Source organism: Athene cunicularia (genome assembly GCF_003259725.1).
Source record: "Athene cunicularia isolate RWA chromosome 2 unlocalized genomic scaffold, athCun1 chr2_part1, whole genome shotgun sequence".
Lineage (NCBI taxonomy): Eukaryota > Metazoa > Chordata > Aves > Strigiformes > Strigidae > Athene > Athene cunicularia.
Genome location: NW_020799095.1, coordinates 52,026,564 through 52,049,930, shown reverse-complemented (window position 1 = coordinate 52,049,930; position 23,367 = coordinate 52,026,564). Strand labels below are relative to the sequence as shown.

The window sequence follows — 23,367 nt, the reverse complement described above, 5'->3', positions numbered from 1 at the left end:
AAAAATAGTTTTGTGGGGGGAAAAAAATCCCATTGTACCTAAACATTTGGCATTATGATGCAAAATTTTACAGAAGAAAACAAAAATTGGAAAATTCCTGTCAGCTGAAAATAGTACTGATACTGTCTCCAGTGGCAACTTGTATTATAAGACAGAATATGGCAATGCTGGGATGTGTGGTTTCACTTATTAAAGAGCACTGACTGAACTCCATTGAGTAACGTCAAGTGGATACTCAGAAAACGGAGCTGAAAAACACTGCTCTTTTCCCATCCTGATGTAGAAGGTCAGTGCTGAGGAACAGCATCCAGCAGGCAAGATTTCTGTACACAGGCCTGGGCCTCTAATGCTACCATGCTCTATAAGCCATGAAGCAACTGGGAGCTCCAAAAGCCCAATAAGCTCAAAAAGGCTCAAAAGGGTCAGTGTCATGTGGTGACTGCCATCCCTGCAGGCCAGGTTGCAATGCCCACAGCACTTATGACCCCCTGAAGTATGCACTGTCCTCTTGCTCTTCGTGGTTGCCTGGGGGTGGCTGGACCCTCAGCAGCTCACCGGGTTGCATGCAAAGCACTGGCATGCTGACTGCACAGCAAGTGGAACTAGGGCAGCTGTTGATGTGGTGCCTTGCCAAAGTGTGCCTGTGTGCCAAGCTACAGGCAGCCGTGGTGGGAGGAGAGAGGAACCCCAAGCACTGACTGGGTTTACAGCTGAGTATTGGTCCAGATTAACTGCATGTGTGACCACAGGGGCTTAAACTCATTCCTCATCACAGTTAGGAAGCATGGCTGTGAAGCATGGCAAACCCTAGGAACAAAGATATTTAGAGCCTTCACATAGTACAGTCCAGTGCTGTGTCACACGATGCACTGGGTTTACTAAACGAGAGTCTTTATGTGCAATCAGCCCTTCCAAGCACATAAAAAAAAAGGCCCAGAGACTAAAATCTTGATTTCTTGGATCAAAAAATCTCAAGGGGTTTCGACCAAGTACGCCAGGACCATACCAGTTTTGGGACAGCTCAGCAGCACTCGACAGTGCATCTATGAGGGCCAGCGACAGGAGAGGTCCCCTGCACTGGGAGGCAAACATGGGTACCCTTCTGTTCTTCTGAGAAGTGCCCTCAAAACGGGGACGCCTGGCCAAGGTAGCCACAAGAGTCCAGATAAAGCACTAGTGTGTAAAACCACAAACCCCAGGGACAGACTGCCTCAGTGTCTTTTCTTTCAATCTGAGTGGTTCAGACACATTAAACTGATGAAGATCTGCCTAGAAAGAAAAGGCCTTTCTGTGGTTTCCATCATCTAGCAGAGCCGGAGGGAGGGATACTCTGCAAGACCATGATGTAGTCTGCATCGGGACTGAAGTGTATCAGCAAATGGCATTTGGTGTTCTTGTTATCCTGCACTTCACAATCCTGGCTGTGGGGAAAGGAAACATTGGGGTTTTAGGTCAACCACTGGCCCAGTGGTTAGCAATGATAAGTGATGTGCCATCACTGCACTTGATCACTGCTTCAGAGCTTGTACTTGAGTCACCAAAAATGTGCATGCTTCAGCCACAAAAATGTTTTAGGGACACGTTGAGTTATATAAGTTGCTTAACATTATTAGTCAATCAAACACTCTGCTTAACTGTTTAGGCCTAGAAAGCTTATACAGGCTACATACAAGCGCACCACAAACTTAACAGTCTTTTTCCATTATTATTCTTAGCAACAAGTTTTACTTCTCTACTTATCTTCTGGTACACCCACATATTTAGAAGACATTGGGTAGACCGAAATATTTTTGCTAGATCTAAGCTTTTAATATGCTTTTTACTATGTGGCAACCTGCTTCACCAATACGTTCTGATAATGCTGTGGTTCCTGGCCGCCTTGGTTGCTAGCAGCAGTACCAAGGGGTTAATCTGCTAAAGGCAGCATCCTTCCCTGCAAGCTGGGATGACTGCTAGAGACACCCTGGCACTCTGTGAGCGTTGCTAGAGGTCTCCAGCACCTGCTACCTTACATCAAAGCAAGACATTCAAGTGATCATCCGCAATGAAGGTGGCCCTGGGTATAGGCCAGGTACTTCACTGCTGTGGTTCAGCGGATATGTAGCACTGCGAGGAGAGCAGCACCTGCCTCCTGTCCCGTCCCTGTGGTGTGCACCCGCGCACTTGCATTCTACGGGTTAAACCCTGAAACTACTGACTTTCTAAATTATGAGCAAGAGTTTTCTGATCTTGTTCTCCACTCTTGCAATCAACTTTCTAAAGCATTGATGGCAACGTGCACTGCAGGGAAAACTGAACCAGAAACTCCTACGCTGGCCTGTGTCTTCACGTAGATGCTCAGGTTGTGATTTGCATGGCGGAGGTTGGTGGCAGTCATGTGAGCAGCTGCACCAGAGCACCCTGAAAACACCTGATGCCCCCTGCTCCCAGGGGCATATCCCTGCTGAAAGGGCAGTTTTGCTCCCGAATACAAGAAGGGACAGGGAAACAGTGTGGGGGTTTCCCCCGATGGGTCCTCTGCCCGGACCATGCTGTTCAGTTAGAAAGTTAAAGAGAAAAAAAGATGAGTTTTCATACACCCACCTGCACAAACTCATCCCAGGAGTCAGGCAGAGTTCGCTCCCTCCCACGCACAGTTGCTGCTGTGCAGACTTGGCCCTGGAGCCCCTCACCCCTGTCCCCTCCATGCTACTGGATGGAGAAACCACCATAAACTCGCTTTAACTGCTTTGAGCAGCACCTGCCAGGAGGTTGATGGGCGGTCTTTCTGGGGCACATCCCGGGGGCACACTGGCACAGGGCTTGTTTCCACAGGTGTGCTGAAGTGTGGCTGTTCTCAGCCTACACCCAGCCAGGCCCACACTCACCCCTGGCTGGGGCAGCGCCACCAGGGACCCATGGGCTGTGCTGTGGTGGGTCTCTCCTCCCTGCCCAGCCCATGACATTGCTGGGCGGGAAAGGCCTATGGCTCCTACTGCCTTGCTGGCAACCAGGTTAGTGCCATGTGGTGCTTCTCCTCCTCCCTCTGCCTCTCCTGCTCTTCACCTCCCAACACATTTTTTTTGCAACAACACCATTACTACCATTAAATTATGGGGTTGCCAACGATTTGTCATGAGGCATGGCGGGGGATGGTAAGCATGTCAGGGTGGTTGCTGTGGGTCAGAGCAAGAGGCTCAGTGCCCCTTCCCCAGCACTGCCCATCCAACAGGAGGATTGGGGAGCACTTGGCTGGCAAGGTCCTTCACGAGGTCCCTTGAGCTAAAGCCCCTGTATCACCAGCAACAAACTGTCGCCTCTGCAGCTGGCGTCTCAACCTCTTGCTGCAAGGTACTGCAAAAGGAGCTGGACGCTGGACGGGAGCCATCCTGCTGTGCTGGCAGGGCAGATGGGGTTAAAAAACAGAGAAGTGGCTGTCTGTGTGTGGGGTGGGTGGAAAGCATGGGAGTAACTCATTCAATATGCCAAAAGGTGTGTGCTCAAGTTAGTGTCATCACCCAACTAGGGCCAGTTTGTTTTATAGGATAAAATATACAAGAAGCTTACGGTAAAAAAAGAATAAAAAGAAGAGATTGCCAGGAGGATGAGAGCAGTGGGCTGGATCAGCTCGGCCCAGGCAGGAGGCCTGGAAAGGGACCAGGGAGGCAGGGAAGATCCATGAGGAGTTTCCTGCAAAGAAACCATTCAAGAAATTGGGCAGAGGCAGTATGCATGTGACGCCTGTGCGGCTCTGCTTGGGTGGAGGGGGAGCCATCGTCTGGGAAAGCAGCCCAGCCCGGAGATTTGGAAGGGGGCGAGGGGGAAAGAAGGTGCCGTTTGGATCAACCTGACCCAAAATAATATGTGGTTTGTATTTTCTAAGCAGAAAATTTAAAAACCCCAAAAAAGTAGAGCAAAAGATTTCATGTTGGAGGAAAAGTCATTTTTCCTATTAAAAACCAAAACAAACCGGACCAGAAAATCCCCAAAACTTGCAGTTAAAAAATTCCTGCCAAGCACTGAAATATTTTCTAGTGAGGCCCAGAGGTGTCTGCTCTCCCTCAATACCATGAACCTGGTGTCACTGGAATGTCCCCCAGATGGATGGGAACAACATTGCATTGAATTTTGGGACCCCCTGCCCTGGGTGTTCGTGGAGATTTAACACTTCAGAATCAGGTTTGTAAATGTCACCAGTGCAGGGCCTAAAACACGTCTAAAAATGCAGGCTCTGTTCTCCTGGGACCTCCCAGTGTGGCAGACAAGCAATCTCTCAGTCACCAAGTCCCTGTGCCCCCATCCTGACCAGCCTGATGGCCGGTGGGTGAGGCATGGTCCTGGAGCTGGCAGAAACTTCCGTGGGGAAGCCAAGAGAGTGATGCCAGTGGAAGCAAACCCATGCCCAATTTGGGCACCAAGGGCTTGCTTAGAAACACCTTCCGCATCATGGGTATGTGGTGGCTCCAGTGGCATGTCCAGGGCACCCCCCAGCTGGGCAGGGGGAGCGATGGCCAAGGGAGATGACTAAAACATCCACGCACAGTACACAACTGCCTGTCTGGGCAGCTACTCCCACTGGAGCAGCTATGGACCAGTGAAGTCAATTCAGTGAATAGGGCTGAGAGTAAGCCCTGGGCTGGGACAGCTCTGCCACTGATACTCACTGTCAGTGTTTTCTCTATGTTATTTGCAACTCAAAAGCCCTCCATCAGTGACACTGGAAACAGGCTGGATACAGGAGCTGAGGGTGTGAAACTAATTCACAAGAGGTGCTGGAAAATGATGCTGACGGCATTTTTGGAAACTTTCTCTGAGCTGAAAAAAAAAAGGGATTTCCTAAAACAACTGAAAATGAATTTGCCACATCTGCAAAGAGTGGCTTGTGGGTTGCCTGTCCCTTAAAGTAGCTAAGGAAGCTCTACAGTCAGCAATTTTTCAGTTTAAATGACAAAAGCTAATGTGCCCATAGACTCTGGTGAGTGTCAGGCATACTACCAGTTGCCTTAAATTCTGAAAATGCAACCATTTGAATTGTTAAAGCTCCACGAGTTTGCACAGTCCAAAAATACAGTCTCTTTGGCCAAAAAAAAGCTGGTTTTGGAATCAAGAACAGCTTGTAATTAAAGCCAACAGTATGAGAATCTGTAACTGATCTGCTCTGAACAAATTATTTGGCTACCTGAAGAGAATCAAAACCTTTTTATTTTTTTGGAAAGAGATTCAAGGAAGAAAAACATTAACTTGCTGAGAAAGAGGAAACAATACGGGCAAATTAAAACAGGTAAATGCTTGACCTCCGTTTTGGGCAAAGGTGAAGGTGGGACTCGCTTTAGTTTGATTAACAATCCAATCACTGTTTATGACACAACATTAGACTATTTGTTTAAAAAAAGAGCTACAGAAACCAAGAAGATCTTATGCCATTGACCTTAACACTCCTCTGTAATATACTTGATGAGAGGGATTTTGTTTTATTTTTACTGAGACAAATTCAATAGATTTACAGTGATGAATGCAATAAAATTATACACATGGTGAAGGAAAGCTTAGCTTCAAGGCAGTACAGCTCTGTCCAAGAAACTTAACTCCTTGAAATTTGCCATTTTCAGCTGGAAAGGAAAAATCTCAAAGGCATGACTCCAGCAAGGCTATTTAGTCAAACAGTACCAGATGGATGTGTGGGATTCACCTTCTGCTTTGGTTATGAATGAAAGTATCAGCTAGGAGTTTTCTAAAGGCTATTTTTGCCTAAAGAAGTCTGGTCAAGATGTGGTTAATGTAGCTGTGCTTGGGACTGCTGTACTTTGAGGAGGGCTGTGTGGAAATGAGACGGAAAGGAAGCTTGAGGAAGCCAGGTAGCACAATGACCAAAGTATGTGGCTTGGATGATTTTGTGACCAGACATTTTGCTTTGGTACAAAATGATGCCATGGTCTCCAGGAGACATAGGGAATTTGTGACTGGGTTTTCAGTATTTTCCTTTTTCCAGGAACCTCACCAACACTATAGCTCACGCTGTCCACATGAGGAGTAAATATCAGCATTTCCACCCTCAAGACAGGGAAGCAGAGAAAGAGCATTTTGACTGACCTTTAAAGAGGTGGGCCATATCTGGGTTTTAATGGGCTTGGAGCATCTGCCTCTCCTTAAATTGCAGTGGATTCAGTAGCAGCCCCAGGGAAGCCAGCTGGGACAGAGTGAGCAGGGTGTGTCACCCTATACTCACAGGAAGACAAACCTGAGGCAGAGAAAGGTCTTCATGCAACAATGGCTTTTGTGTATTTGTGTCTCCTTGAGGAATTTCTGAAACATGTTTAAATGCTTACCTAAATCTGGACCACTGCGGTAGCCATGCTGTTGTGCTTATACACTTCCTAACTTGCCTTTGGTATAGAAAAATTGAAGCCATCCCCTTCTGCCAGTCTGTAGGCAGCCCTCCCCTTACCGGGCTATGAAAGCCTCCAGCCTAGCAAAAATGTCTCTTGTATCTATCACACTGAAGACGACAGACCTACAGACTACCCTTAGCCAGAAATAGTGCCAGGGAGAGCAAAAGAAACTCTTGTCCAAGCAATATATACAGATGCAAGTACTTTGTTGCACGATTAATAAGATAGTTTGTTTCACCACTTAAAATTCATCCAGAGGGCTCTTTTTAATAGTCAGAATCACACCCGGCAAAAGTCTTTTTGAACATACCTATTAAGGACTGCACTCTGAGTTCAGAGTGTTGTGACTTTTTGGTTTTGATTTGTTTTCAAAAAGGTTTCTTGAAAACCATTTTCATAAACTGACAGCAACAACCATAACACACGTACAAAAACAAGATAGTAGTCTCATACGGGAAATATTTCTGCTTTCATTTTTATTTTATGAATACATATACAAGAGATGCATAATCTTCCATTATCCAGGCTTAAAAGTAACAGGTTGTTTGTTTGTTTGTTTGTTTTTTCCAAAATAGCTCAAAGAGGAAAATAAAAGTAAGGATGAAGGAGGTGCAAGATATCCGAACCATACAGTTGAAACCCTTATCAAAATTATTTCTGAAATGTGAACATGTGGAGGATGTATCTGTGTGTGTGTATGTGTGTGTATTGTCCTGTATCGTAAAAGCCTCACCCAAGGTATTTATGTATATGAATAAAAAAATGCTTTGGCATAACCAGAGAGTCCTCCATTCACACTTGTTGACATTTCTGAAATACTGAGAGAATAAAATCTGAGAATTATATATAATTTTATCTCCTTGGCAGCAATGTCTTTAAATGCAGGGGGGAGAGGGGGGTGAATGAAGAAGAGTCTGTTGACAAGAGACTTTACTTCCATACTAAGATGGTTATATTAGCAAGATGCAGCAGGATGCAAACAGTTTCAAATAGAAGAGATGGAGATATATATTTATATATACGTATATAATGTAAAAATGCTTATTTTCTATGAGAAAGGAAGATTTGTCAAGATAACATAAAATGAACCACTCTAAGACTAGCTTCCAGCAAAACATTTTGCTTTATTGGATCTATTTTCTAGCTACAAGTCAAGCTGACATCTGTCAAGCTTTTAAACTTTTCATATGGCAGTCTATAAGAAATGTTTCATGCAACGTCTACAATGCTAAATACAGGGTAAATAACTGGGATTAAACAGGTGAGGAATAACAGACTATTATAAGGACCAATAACAGCATATTATGTACATATAGCCATATTATATTCTCATGTCTTCACAGTAATGTGCAAATGTGACAAATATGGCTTTCATTTTTTTCTAAAGAAAGTAAGACATAATTATACAGAATAATGTTTTAAAACGCTTAGGAGGATTTCACCTTTTTGTGAAACCTGTTCAATCATCATTGCATTAGGGTTAAGGAGCCACCCCAACACGGAGGTGTAGTTCAGGTGTATTTCCAGAAGGGGGCACAGATTCCTAAGGCACAATATTAATGTTAAACATTTTTAATTTAAGTCATGCTATTTTATTCTAGTTTTGTTTTTATTTTTTGGTTATATGAAATAATAGGTTGTTGCTAGTTATATAATAAGCGGTTGATTGTAAAAAATACAATGTTAAAGGCTACACTACATGCCTACCTGTAGCTCCAGAAACATTAGCTATTCTGAAAACACACTATACAGCGCTGCATATTAAACCTTTGTGGTTTTTTGGTAATATTCTTTTTCATACATGTAGCAGAGAGTTATAAGGCTTCTGCGGAATAATAACATTATAACTGAACAAATATTTTACACTCTTCCATAATGGTATTTACAGTTACTATAACTCATATTTTGTCATTTGGTAAATAACATGTATCTTGTATGCATCCTTCTTGCCTATCTAAAGTGCTTGCTTAACTGCATGAGGAAAGAAAATGCATACCTGCTTTAGGTGCAACAAACCCTCAAAAGAAGTAGCTGAAATATCTGTTGTGGATCTGAAATGCATTCTCAGAAATTGAAATTATTGCTAAATTCAGTGCCCTCACTAGGCAATCATCTATATTATTTGTCATATATAAATATATGCATATATACTAGTATGTATGTACATGCATACACATTCATCTATCGTGTAAAAGATAGATTTCGATTTTTTGTCCATCAACCTTTTTATTTTGTGCTATTCAACTCACTTGTGCTATGACTGAAGCCAGATTAAAATCAAAATCTTAACATGCTACTACTAACAACCCTATGATTCATTAGCACGTAATAAAGACAATATGCAAAAGAAAGCTGAGATGATGACAAATCAGGAGGCTTTTGAAATGCACTGAGAATAAGGCAATAGGCTGTACATTACAGCGGAGGAAAAGCTGAAGACATTCTGGAATTTACAAACGCATCTTACTGGAGTAGGGATTGCTCTCCCTACTTCGCTGCAGAGTCCTATGCTTTTTTCCAATATCACTCTCCAGAATGCAAGCTCTACAGTTTCTGCACCTACCAACACTTTTAATGGTAGCAAATTCAAAGCTTATTAAAAATGCCCTGATGCCACAACCTGGTAAAATAAGGCACTTCCAGGGCTGTATTCCAGCGGTGCCATGCCAAAAATGATCAGCACTGGGAAGAAGTACTCAGATTTTGCCGAGTTTCCTAGTTTTGTCCCATGAAATGCGCCGTCTTGGAGTGTACTCCCTCCTCTTTCCTTTGAGATGATTTTCTTTAAAGAAGCTGTTTCATCAGTTGAAGTTGAGGAGCTACTTCTTCATAAGCAAGAGGTAAATCTTCAGTTCAGTAAGGTGGAAGATCAGACTGGTACCAGGCAACGTCTTCAGTTTATTCGGTATCTCTCTACTCGAGCTGACACTCCAGCTAAGTCCAAAGTGTGTGTGGATTTCATAGTAGGCCCGTATTGAAAGCTATGAATGGACATTGGTACTGGAAAGGTCATTCCTTATAATTTCATTTACTGCAAAGAAAGAAGACAAGAGAAAAGGAATCGATTAGAGTCCCATGCTGCAGGCAGGTCTCTTCACTACACAGCCCCCCCAAACTTGCATCCGCTCCTTGACAGCTTCGGTACAGCTCTGAACAGTAAGCGTAACATCATGAGATAGCTTGTACAGGCTGATCACAGTGCAAAAGAGCAGGATTAACCAAGGTTATTAACATGCTAATTACCATGTAAAACCAGGCATCATAAAAACAGTAGCATCCTGGATCCTTGATCGCATCAAACATATTTAACATTTCAAATCAGTTACAGATAAAACATTTCATTTGGTCTAGATTGGCTTGGAAATGCAAAGCAAAGAGAACCACAGGAAATCTTAGAATAATCTACCCCTGCCATAAAAAGAGATGTTTGGAAAGTATGTTAGCCATGGCAGAAAGCTGCCAGCCACTGAACCTGGGTACGTGCAGCTGCAATACCTAGATAGAATACGACTTCACGTGCTGATTTTTTCCACTGTGGGATGATATTAGGAGAAAAAGAAGAAACTGCTGCGTGCTTGCCCATTCCCTGGAGCTGGTAACTCATGTAAATACATACTCTCCTTTTGTGGTGACCAACACACATGGACATGCAGTCTTTGCTCCTATCTGTACAGACAGATGGGAGGGACGAGCAAGTTAAAACCCTTGGCAAGAGTCAGAGGAAAGAAAAAACAAGGTCCGCTATCTCAGCATCAGCCAGTCAGGCTGCATCTCCACTGATAAAGTGTTGTTTTCTTTATTCACAAGCCTTCTTTCATTCTTTTCCCCCTCCCCTGCAGATCATCAAGCAATACAGTTTCCCACACTCCAATTATGTCCATTTATCAGCTTGTGATTTTTGGCAGATGGACAGGAAATGACTGAACCTGGCAAAGGCCATCTACAGTGGACTACACAACATCCCTTTTATTTCCACCCCACCTCCCTGCAGTGACTGCCACCACCTGATTTACATGAAGATAAAATGCCATCAGTAGGGCTATCACCACTTCTGAGTTTCCCTAACATTGCTGGGAGTGGGAAACACGTGCCCACGTCATGGAAGCACCACGGAAAAGCCGTCTAAAACCAACTTCCTGAAGCAAGTAGTGTTTTGGGGGTTTGGGTGTTGTTTTTTTTTTTTTTTCTGCAGACCTATTGCCCATTTAGTAATTGTAGCACATGAATCAGTCAGGATTTGTGTCACAGGTCCTGGCCACCAAAACCACTTCTACCAATGGATACGCACACCATACTTCAGAAAGGAAATATCAGTTGCATTTGTAACTACCTATTTATGGCAGCAAACTAAGAGCGGTATGGAAATGAGATGTGAAGACAAAGCAGTTCTTTCTCGGAGTACCACAGAGTACATCTTTAATATTGCCAAACAGCGGAAACAAATTCAAGCAGCAAGCCCTGGTCTGTGGCAAAGACTGTCCTGCATGCATCCAAACACAGCAAGAAGTGCTACCTCACTTATACATTGCAAGACCCAGCACAGCTTTTGAGACCGAGTCTCCGTCTTGAATGCAAGCAGCACACTTCTTCTGTGGTATGATTATTCCATGATGCTTTTGTAAAGATAGTTGCTTTGATAAACTTCTCAAAGCAACACTGGGTATGAAGCAAAAACACACAGTGATATCTTGGAGTGTGACAATGAAAACAAATCCTCATGTGGGCCAGACAGTGTCATAGTTTTACTGACTTTCCCTCAAAATTGCTGTTACATCAAACAAAATTAAGATGCTAATCAAGGCAGACCTCGGTCTCTGTGGTTAGCTAGTGCTTAAAAACATTAAATAATGAATCTTCACACCGTTTTTGAAAAAGGGTGAACATAAGCATCACTGGTGCTTCACAGATTTTGACAGGGAAGTGGAAAAGCAAAAGAGCTCCCCAGCTCAGTCAGGACTAACACTCAGGTATCGCGAATCTCAGACTACTGCCACAGCACACACTGAGGTACTCCTGATTGATTCATTCAGTAAAACTTTCAAAAGTAACATCCTCCAGCCCACCAGAAAATGCTTTCCCCTGTTAAAGCATTTAGTAAAACTAGCAACTTGATGATATGAGGGTCTAAGAGCCAAAGGTCCGTCTCCAAAACTGGCTTAGGCACTCAGAGGCTGCCCTTTCCAGCTGTGCTAGGTACCCTCAGCTGAATCCTCTGCCAAGTGCTGTAGGACACATGTCTTACCCTAGAGATTACATGACTCTTCCTTTCAGCTTGGAGTTCACCTGCCTTGGCTCAGCCCAGGAGACCACCACGGTCCTTCAGTCACACTCTCTCCAGCTCTCAGCAGCCAAACCAATCTGCCTCCATCTGGAATCACGTGTAATTTTGTTATCAACTCCAACAGGATACTGATTAGACCTTTGACGTTATTGTTCATTTTTGTTATATATTACTTGCTTAACAGAGGTGGACTTTGATGAGTAGCAGTCAAGTCTGGTATCCTCATGTAACAACATATGACACCTCTTCAACAACACTCACTAGACAATGTCAGTGTGGACCGAGGAGTCAACTGAACCTCAACCAAGGTGCACCAATCGCCACTGGATCTTACAATCAAATGGGGCCAAATGGGATGTTCAACAACTCTCTCACCCATGGTGGCCCACAGACAGCACAGCTCAGACATAGACCTCTTTATTTCACTGTTGCTTGTTCCCCTTTAGCCACTGCAGTGTTGAAAATGCAAAAATTCCCAATAACGCAATGGAAAAAACCTATAGAGAGGGACAAGAGTACATGCAGAAGGCCCAGGTGGGGCAATACATGATCTGGCAAAGCAGCCGATCTTGTAGAGGCAGATCGCTAGCAGAAAGCACTAAACACGAGAGCTGAAAGGGGAAGTGTGCTGAGAGCGGGCTTTCCCGCGCTGCCCGCTGAGGCACCTGAGGCTGGAAGGAAAACCCTCTGGTGGGTGCAAATGGGGGGAAAACCAGGTGGCAAGCACATGTGAAGTGCACTGGGTGATGCTTGCTGGGTTTGGCTAGATGGATGCTCCCCGCCACCTCTAGCTGCATGGTCTAGCACTACCATGAAGACAATACTCTCTCCCTCCAGGTCTGAGAAGCTGAGGGAAAACTTGGGAAAATACAGTTTTAGGTCAGCCAAAATAACATGAAAATATGGATTACATTTCTCAAATAGTTTCAAATGTCTTTAGCATCAACATTTTTTATTTCAAATTTCTGGAAAATTTGCTTCCTTTAATGCTCAAAAATATATTCACATTTTTGTTGCATGTTAGGAAATGTTTCATTTTGGATCAAATGGAATGTTTTGGAATGTTTTGTTTGGCCCAGAACTGATTTTTAATTATTTTGGCAAGAAAACATCAAATATTCTTGTTGTAGGCTGACCCAAAACTGACCTTCCCAACAGCAAATCAGAAATTCTTTTACTTAAGTATGGGCCTGCTGAAGCATCCTGTATGTCCATCTGTACCAGTGCCACATCTACCACGATGGACAGTAGCCAATTCTTTGGGAAAGAACATCGGAACCAAAGCACACCTCCAGTGATGTTTTCTCTAGTACACCTTTACTCTGATGGAGGGCTTCGTGAGCAAGAGGAGGTCTGCATCCTCATTTCTAGTGAACTTTGATGAACTTTCTTCCATGATAATTTCTAATAACCTTCTGAACCTGTTTTGGCTTTCATAGTTTCCTGCAGCAACTGGTTCCACAGTTTAAGTGAAAAAAGTACTTACTTTCTGTTTTAAATTTGTTTCTTGATACTTTCATTCATGTGTCGTGTGAACGAGCTGATTGTTCCCTGTTCACCATCTCCTTTACCACCCATCACACTCCTTCCTCTTAGTAACCTCAGGGCTCCACTTGGTCCTGTAGGACCATTGCAGAACTCTCCAGAGAAGTAGGATATATTGCGTGTGCAGAGAAAATTGGTATTTTTCTCTTAGTTCCCACCTTTCTAACAAAATATTTATTATATACTTGAGGAGAGTCAGCTGGTTCCTGTCTTGAATGCTCAAGTTTTGGCTTACAAATATGTTACTACAAGAGGATTGTGTGTGCTCCACAGAACAGCAGTATTCAGTGCAAGCAGTATTTTGGCCTGCATTTGAGTTTCATTCCTAAAGCAAATGCTCGTCTTTGATTCCACTGCTGCTTGGATACGTGTCCATTCACGTCTGTAGTACCATTCCAGGAGCAGTTGTGTTTTGAATGAGCACATTTTTCAAAGAAAGGTTGAAAAGGCTTTACACTCATTTTAAAAACAAAATAACCTGAGTACTCAAAAAGATCCATTTCATAGACAGAACAGATGAGACCCGAAGAATCACCTGGCTTACTGGAGGCCCTACATACAGTTTAGCAGCAGATCTGGAATGGCATGCAAGATGTTTAATTTTCAATGCCTAGATTAGCACAACACTTCCCTTAAAGCAACAGGTTGATCCCTATCAGATCAAACAGCTGAGTACAATGATTTACAGCACCTTTGTCATCAGATTTTGTTCACTTTCTGCTGGCTTTGAGGAGGGGGGCCACTGTATTGCTAACACCTACAGTTCCCCACAATGCCTTCCCTCAACTGGTATTTTCCATTGTCACGTTCAGCTTTTCCACTGACAGAAAGTCAAATAAATAATAATGCTGAGAAATGCAGGTAACACGTGACCTCTCTACCTGTCAAGGCGTCTGAAAGAGGAACCTTTCCTTTGCTAAACAGCAGATGCCACAGTAGCAGGATGTGGTAAACTGTTACACCACATTTTAGTTTAATTAGGAGTTTTTTCTTCTTGTATTTAATTTTGCTTTAAAATGCCCTTGCAATGGAAATTTTTGCTTTACTAATTAGCAAAATCAGTGTCTTACCGATGCAACAGTTTGGGTTCCTGTAGAGAACAGGACAACCAGATATTTCTGAACAAGTGCGGGTTCCATATATAGATGTGAACTTCATAGGAAATTGAGTATTTTTAACATTTGGTGGCTGTACATGGATTCCATCAACTGGCAAAACTTTAAATTTCTGCAGATTTCTCCCCTCCTTGGATCTGACTACTAATATGGATAACGTTGTGGCCTTTTGTTTTAATGAAATACCTGTTCTTCTGAGACAAAGTTCGGCCTTCCAGCTCAGATACTGGTCCCCCTCAGATCAAAGAAGTTACACGGTCAGCGATGCAGGGAGTGGGGAGAAGGCACATGCAGGGCATTTCCACAACTGGGGACCATTTTGAGGCTACAAATATGAGAGCCTGGAAGACTTCATACTCCTAAAGACACATGTTCCCAAGAGTCTGAAAAAAATAGAAGGTGAACTGAGAGCCATGGTCAAACCCACAGTCATAAAGAGCTGAGTGTAGACTTTGGGCGTGTTAGTTTTGGGAGGGATTGATGGCACTTTGAAAACACCTCTGTTCTCTTTGTTAGTGGTAACATAAAGGCTCCAGTTTCTGGCTGTGTTAAGCCGCTATCTCTCCACACATCGAACACTGAAGGCTGTGGAAGTCAACAACCGTCTTTCCACTGACTCCAACCCACTTCAGCAGTGGCCCAGAAAGGCTTGTACAAGGAGACTGAGTAGTGGAGCCATGGGTTGTACTCACTGTTGCACCCCTTCCCAACTGCACGCTTCTCTTTCACAAATGAGCTTTGAAGCTCTATGCTCTACTCTTTTTTAAGAGGTGTGATAGAATTGAAGAAAAAGGGCACTGAGAGCTTTTGCACAGAGCTGATGTCTTGCAGTTCACTGGATGTGTACATGTCCCTGCTCCTGCGTAAACAGTGATGGCATCAGCTCGCTTCCTTCAGGACAGTTTTTAGTTTCATTATCAATAGGAAGAGTTGCATAGTATGTCCCAAGACATCTAGGCCTTCCGGGTCACACCAAGCTTTTTTCCACAGCTGACTAACCAACCTTTGCTTGTTACTTCATGTCCACCTGTGACCGCTGGGGACCATCATCTCTACCGTGGAGTAGAACTGAAGCAGGAGGTTCAGATGCCGTAATGCACTCTTGCCGAAAAGGAACAAAAGCAACTGGTATATATGTCATGGAAAATACAAGTAATACCAGCTGCATCTTTTGAGCTACATGTGTGAAAAGCCTGCATGAAACTGCGCCCGGATTCTGCCATGTCTGGGCAGTAATGCTTTGTGCTTCAAGCAGTGCAGTGCCGTGTTTGGATACCACATTTGGACCATGTTTGACACTGGTCAAACTGCACAGCTAGGTGTCACATTTGAGCAATCTCCAGAAAAGAGTAGCAGTCCTGAAACAAAACTGTGTCAGTTTGGCTTATCATTTTTGCCTTCCAGCAGAATTCACGAGCTCAGGTCAAGCCTTAAGTCAGTATGACTACATCGACACCCTGGTCAGGGATCTCTCCACATACCTCATTACACAGCATGGACATACCCCTAAGTGCTCTGAATGTCCACTGTTGGCAACAGCTCACTGCTCACGGGCATTGTGGAGAGCAGACTGTGTTTTCCTCTCCACTGGGTATAGCTCTGACCATGCTGACACTATTCAGCATATGAAGAGGGACAGGGAAACATAACGTTGGAGTGAGTCTACGAGTCTGACGCTCACACCATGCTACCTGTAGTAATGCTTCATAGTATGACGTTCACTTTGCTGCCTGTAATTACTGCCCTTGGATTTTTCCACCAGTGATGCCACATCTTGCTCCATCAGGCTCCTGTGCTCTCATATGCCCTTCAGTTTAGATGAAATGCCACACCTTAGCATCACTGAAGAGACATTCAAAGTTGCAAATGAATGCAGAGGAAGCAGAAATACGGGAGGAAAAATTATTTTATCTTATCTCCCTATACAGATTTTATTTAAAAAAAGGCTAAATATAGACAGTTACTAAAGAAATGAAGCTCCTGGTATTATCTCCATCACATGAGTAAAATCCTACAGGTTTTATCAGGGCACCTACTTTCTCACTACTAATAAGCAGCACTCCTTTCTGACATTATGAAAGCTGCATCAAACAGCATAGAATTATTACTTAAATCACTGAAGAAAATAGGGCTGTCTTAGAGAAATTATCTTTTCAAAACTAGTAAGTATTGTCCTGTGAATAAGAAAAAAAAATCAGAAAATAGTGATACAAATTCCTGAGGTGCCAGTCTGTAATGTGAAACTATAGATCACATTAAAGCTTACTGAATTAAAAACCAAACAAAACAAGTCTTGTGAAGTAATGGAAAATATAACTTCACACGTTCCATAAAGAAGTCAGATCTTGTATTACCTCAGGTGTCCTGGATGTGTTTAAACCTTAAACTTATTTTTATCTGTTTAATCATAATAAGCTATCACCACAGGGCACGCTATTTTTGGAGACAACGAATAGGACAGTGGAGCAAGTGAGTGGCAACAAGTAGCAGGTTTTAATAAAACATGATCCTCCCATACGAACGTTGGCTTGGCACGATGGATGGTATTGTTGTGCATGACAGACATTAGCATGGAGTCATTTTCCTACCTGCTCTACCCTCTGCCTTGTTCAGCTCAACAACTCCAAATAATGTGAAATCTCCCACAGCGGCTGTGGAGGGCTAATGGGAAAGGTTCCTTGCTGTAGTGTGATGACAGCCCTGTGTGGCAGTAATTTAAATGGGGTTCTTGACTAGGTGCCCAGACTAAATGAGTCCCATCCTATTGCACCAAAATGATTTTTTTCATCCCTCCCATATGCAATCCTGGGAATGCCCTGCATCCCTTGATCTGCAAACGCTCAGGATGAATTTCCTGTCTGCTGGGCATTAGCTCAGGAATCAGCAGAGCCGCAGTGATTCCCAACACACTGGGGTCTAAACTTTAGCTCACTTTTACTCTCAGTCTGAAGGTGGCTGCACTCAAACTGGTTTAGTTTTTTATACCAAAGAATCAGAGAGTGAACAGCAATTTTCAGTAGCTCTCACTGAGGCCATCCTTGCCTGGAGCATCTGGGGTTTGGGGTGCAGGATCTGCCCCAGTTTGATGCAAGCCACGTTTGACACACACACACGTGAGGGTAGGGCTGGGCAATGCACAAATAAACCACATTTTAACCAAAATTATGTGTTTACATTCCTAAGAGCATCTGTAAGGGAAACAAAACAGACATATTTTACGTTTTAGACAAAATTTCCACATGACAGAAGAACTACGCAAATGCTACCTACGGCAGCCAAAACCCATGGTCGGTACTGCTGAAAGCTTTGTGGGTACCAGTCAGGAAGGAATAAGGAAGAGCATTGCACTGCTTTGCTAGAGACAACAGAAATTTGTCCCCACCGTAAGAAATACAGCAATACAAACTGATCCTGGTGATCAGTTTTACTTTCCAGTTTAGCACTAAACAGTAAAACAGTGCTGTCAGACCCTGGCATTTGAAACTCATGAATCATGCCCTGAAGCATGATGAGAGTGGATTCAAAATTGAAACAAATTTAAAGCGGTTCTGCATTTGCCTGTTTTTTAGCCTTCAGACATCTCTGATGGTATTTATTAACCCCCCGATGTAACAGGAATTAAACTTCCTTTCTTCCTTTTGACTCTCGTATTTCTGATCCCATCCCACAAGGTTTGTTGTACCTCACAACTAGCAGTCAACTGCGGCGTGGGCAACACTTGAGGCACGAGACTCTTGAAGCATACCACTGCTAGAAGAGCAAGGTTAAAGCCCACCTGATGGCCCCAAGGGCTGGCAGCTTGCAAAGCTTACAGACAGTGAATGGGAGAGGGAGAGTGGGTCTGGACCACACTGCAAAGCTCTGAGCCTGATGCTGGAAGCTGCTACTTGGGGACCTCCTGGGGACCAAAGGAGCATCCCATGTGCACACATCCAGCCCAGCACCAGGGATTTCTGATGGCAGCTGGCACCACCAGCCTTTGGACCTCACATGGCAACCCCTATCAGGCCAGACCTTTCCATGTAACACAAGAAGTGATTTCTTCACCATGCTGGAAAAGTGACAGATTAGCCTCAAAAAATTGTATTTGTGGGGGTACAGGAAGAAAAAGGGGAGCAAGACAGTATCCATACTCTCTATGACTTACTGATTTCAGAGTTTAAAAAAAAAGCCAAATAAGACTAAATTTCTCTATTGATTATACAATTATTAATCTTTTTGGAAGCTTTTCCAACACTGCACATAATGAGCAATTTATCAAAGCATATTAGGTGTCACAGAAGTTGCATTCAATATAAAGGGGTCATTAAGTTTCTTGTAATTGCACATTACTGAAGCTTTTGTTAGTTCTGAATTAAATCAATGGGATGTGCACGTATGCTCTTTAATTGACTTTATGTAATAATAGTGTGGCCCCTAGTGATCATCTGGAATCCTCCAAAATGAGCCACTTTGCACTGCTGTTTGTGAAAAAAACGGCTCGTGTGCAGCTGCACATATCAAATAAAGCAAAGAAATAAAGAAATAAATAAATAAATAAAGAAAGAAAGAAAGAAAGAAAGAAAGAAAGAAAGAAAGAAAGAGAGGGACTTCAGTAGGAGTAACATTGGGCCTCAACACTAAAAGTGTCCTGGAGATCGGTTAAAACAGGGTTTATCTGATTTTTTTCTACTCAAGGAGGTTGGTTTTTTTTTTTTGGTTTTTGTTTTTTTATTTTTTAAATGGGCCCTACTTGCCCTATTAACATCGCCATCATCATCACCTCATTATAGCCCTTTTCATCAGCAAACCTCAAGGTGTATGCTAAACAGAAAAGATCAACGCTATTATTCACATCATCTGGCACTAAGGCAGGGACATGTAGCACTGAGGGCACAGAGGCAGGGACAACACTTGCATGCTGCTGTGTATATAATACATGATGTGTTCACGTGCTGCTTTGGGGAGCAACCACTGTTGGGCCACACTCCCATCTAGGCTGTGGTGAAGGCTCAGCTTTGTTTGCTAACCCCTAACGTACAGGGGTTTTGCTCAGGCACATAAAATGGCCATGAGATGACACAGTGAGTGGCCACATGCTGCTTGATGGAATAGAAGCTGGGCAGAGTTAATAAAATTTTTAATGCGTTTGATAAGGAAAAAGAAGTCCACCTATGAGCCTTCTTGGGGCTAGCCTAGGAAAGGTCATGCTAGCTGGGGGAAATCCCGGGGGGATGGAACATGGCTGCTAATCTTCAGCAGTGAGTGCAGAAGCAGGGCTAGCTCTTGGCAATCTGCACTGGTGGCTTCAAACAGCCTGCAAAAAAAATGATGCGGGCATATCGTCATGCAATAAATTTGCTTGTGACATGATGACCTGGCCACCACCATAACATGAACTGTACATAATGCCACGGGATTTTATTTTAACCACAGCAGAATCTGTTACTGAGGAACCCTGCAGTTCAAAGAGGAATGCACGTCCTCTCTGTCGCTGCTCCTTGGAGAAGAGCACTGGCAGTGGTTAATGATACTCTTGTGTTGGTTTTGCACCACACTAACTACGCTAGGTAAAAACCTTTTCATGACAAAACTCCCATCCAGTTTGGCTGGGAAGGTTTGATCCAAAGGCTGATTCAGTGGAGCCACACTGGAGACATACCAATGCAAGCTGGGCCACGGTGGGGAAACTACCAGCTGGGTGTTATTAGGTGTGCTCTTCCCAGCACAGAAGACGTAGCTGTGAAAACCACCCTGTCCAGACAGTTCTTGGACTCCAGTACTCCTTGGATAATAAAACTGCCTATAGCAAGCATCTCAGATTAGAGCAGCTGAAAGAATACTCTTATTTGTACATGGTCCCAGTGTGGCAAAGCTGCAAACACGGCAAAATGTCTTTTCCTCTTTTCTCCTCTCCCGCATGCTGTGTTAAGCTGCAGAATGGCTCCTTAGGCTGGACTGACAGAGCAATGTCAACAAAAAGCCCACCAGATATGGCTGCAAAAATTCAGTAAGAATCACAGCTGGGCTCCCAAGGAAGAAGAAACTTTCCCCCCTGCAGCTCAGTGCTTGACACAAGAACTGTGCTGAAGCTCAGTGCTCTCTACTAGAGAGTAAATTGGTTCTGCCCCAAGAATGAAGCACAGCAAACCTGTGTCCAGCACTAGAGAACGAGGAAAAAGGCACTTGAGAAACACACGCATACAACACTCATCTCTCAAGTACATTTAAGGACCTGAAATTTTATTCAAAATGTTTGCATTACACTTTCCAAACAACCACTTGCAATATGCAACAGACTTCTTTTCTGCCTCCTTTTGAGTACTTGGACTCCAAAACCCTTGCTTCTCGATAAGTGAGAAACGACAGGGTGCTACCATGGCCCGGGCTGTGATCTGGCAGCACATCCAAACTCCAGTAGGAATCTGGCCTGCACTTTCAGAGGTGCTCCAGGCAACAAAATGAGTGGAAGAACTTTAACAGTAATTCAAGAGCAGCTTTAAAAAATTTATTAATGCTACAATGAAGAAAACTGGCTGCTTACGTGAGATTCAGTCAGGTCAAGTCAGCCAATTCAGATCAGGAGGTGAGTGCATGGAGCCTAACACAGCAGCTTTGGAAAATCCACACAACGACACACGCAGGCCCTGGGACCTAGCTGTGGCCATGCAGATGTGCAACATTTGGCTCAATCTTCAGAAGCATCCTTGTGACAGGAGCAACCCAGCAAGGGTCAGCTCTTGCTGAAGACTCTGGGAAAGCAATACTTTTTAGGCTGGGGCCTTAGGGACATAAAGGACATTTCACTGATGCGATGAAAGAAAAAAAAAAATTTAAGTGCAACAAAGGCTTTGGTGAAAGGCTGCACAAGCTGATTGTTGTCTGCTCCACACAACAGCCTTTCTCGTGTACCACACCTTTTGTAAAACAGTTACATGAAACAAATTATTATCTCCAGTAGCTTCCGTCTACACACATTTCTGAAATACTTTCATTCCAAACTGTTTTGAGAGGAAACATTATAAAGAATGGAAACCTGGCAATTAATCGGATGGAAACCTCTGTTTCCATTTTACAGAATAGGAAAAAAAAGGAGAATTAAAGAAAGAAAACCCAACACTAACTGCTAAGTAGAGAGATGAAAGATAAGCAGAGGCCAGCAACTGGGAGCATTCATGTGCTGCATGCATTTACCTGCATTTGGACATGGCTCTGAAGGGTGGGTCAGACCCATATTTGCCGTTCTTTCTCAAAACCACATAAACACCTAGTTAGGAACTTGGTTTTGGCAGATGAAAATTCTATTTTCTTAAAAACTCACAAAATAAATACCTTGAAATTTTTTTTTCAAAGCATGGATGAAAGGCTCTTCTGGTCAAGACACAGAACAAATATTTACAGGTGCTGGGGAGACACCATTTCCTCCCTTTAGGCTTTAACCTAGTGTCTGCCACATAATTTTATCCATTCAATGAATTTTTTTTTCCAGACATCTGCCAAGAGGAAATAACTTTGCTGTATTGGGAGTCTGGGAATCCTAGAAAACAATCTTAAATCCATAAAATAATTGAAGTGCAGTTTTACTGAGCTGTTCAGTTCGATTCTGATTTTTATTACAATGTCAACAAGAGTTTAATTTGTTTTAAAGTTTAGGTTCTTAAATCTGAGTGATATACGGTAGTTTACAGCTTGCTGGCAACAGCTACTGTGGAAAAAAAAATGGAAAGTGCATATAAAGGCGGTTCTAAGTTTGACATTGTGAAAGCAGGGAGCAGTGCCAAGAGCAGCAAACAGCATGGCTTTCCCAATCCTGGCTGGCTTTAGGGACTGCTTGCTATTGACATCAGTCGCTATGGGATACATTTCCCTGCTCTAACAAATCTCATCTGGAGCCTGTAATTAAAAAAGAAATGTCTCAAAGTGTAATTTCTTTCCCTAAAACATTTACAGATGTTAACTAGATTGCTAATGGTGTGAGATGTCTGTGGGCGGACATCTTCCTCCTTATCTGCTGTGTCAAAGAGGAAGATTTCTTTATTAAAACCAGTTCTAAAGGTAGTATCTTTTCTGTGTATGTCTTTGTGTATGGGGGTGGTGGTATCTTTTTTTCTAAACCGCTTGCCGAACTGAAAGGTTTGGAGGTGTTTTTATCGTTTCTTCTTTTTTTCTTTTCTTTTAGAAGTAATCTCCAGAGTGAGCCTGATTTAAAAGGTATTCAAAGTGGCTAAAAATGTCTTTGCTTAGCAGTTTAAGAAGTATCCCGTCTGAGCTGTAAAATGATAATAATAACAATAGTGCTAGTAATAATAATAATAATAATAATAATAATAATAATAATAATAATAATAATAATAATAATAATAATAGTAGTAGTAGTGATGTAAGTTTCTTGCTCTAGTGACTTTCGACCAGAGCCTTTGGCTGGCGCCCTTTGCCAAGTGCTGCTAAAAGCATTTATGGGAGCCAGCCGGCCGGTCAACTGGGTAAGCTGATCTGCTTTAGGCACACACTGGACACAAGAAGGGAGAGTGTAAGGAAGGGATGGATGAGCTTTGAGAAATGCATGTCCCCGGGGAGGTGAGAGCGGGCTTTCTCAGCTGGCAAGGGAGGGTGCCAGCCGCAGGGCCTGCTGGCGTGGGGCTGCCCACCTGCCGGCCCCAGCTCTGCCGTGCCGGCCGCATGGAACGCTGCTCCCAGCCAAGCGCTCCTCGGCTCGCACAGCCGTGCCGAGCATCTCCCCAGTACCCGGCAGGAGGGGATGGCTGAAACTCTCCTTCCTGACACACGCAGCCCAGACACAGTTGTCTGCTTGGGCCTTTTCCCCCGCCAACAGCCCCCCTCTCAATTTTTTTTTTTTTTTTTTTTTGCAACTGGCTTTGATTGGAGCCAGAGCCTGGGGTAAATCAGAGGAATTTCTAGATTTTTCTGAGCACTGTGAGCTCTCACTGTTTTCCGGTACCTACTTCCTGCCATATCTAAAATAACAGCAGCTGCAGGGGACTGATAGAGAAGAGCTCCAGGGGACAAATTCTCACAAATGGGGTGGGAAAGAAGAAAAAAAAAAAAAAAAAAAAAAAAA

The 23,367-nt window shown here is 43.4% G+C and overlaps 1 protein-coding gene across 2 annotated transcripts in view; it reads right to left on the bottom strand.

Annotated features, from left to right (window-relative positions):
- Positions 1–6,827: 6,827 nt before the first annotated feature.
- Positions 6,828–23,367, bottom strand: part of NFATC1 (nuclear factor of activated T cells 1) — a 105,960-nt gene continuing 89,420 nt past the window's right edge. The window contains exon 9 of one of the 2 annotated variants that reach the window (XM_026843211.1): positions 6,828–9,399. In XM_026843211.1, the coding sequence (XP_026699012.1) occupies positions 9,397–9,399 (3 nt within the window). In that variant the 3' untranslated portion in view covers positions 6,828–9,396. Of the gene's footprint in view, positions 9,400–22,102; positions 22,182–23,367 lie in introns of those variants that run through there. The other variant, XM_026843209.1, reaches the window with a different exon arrangement.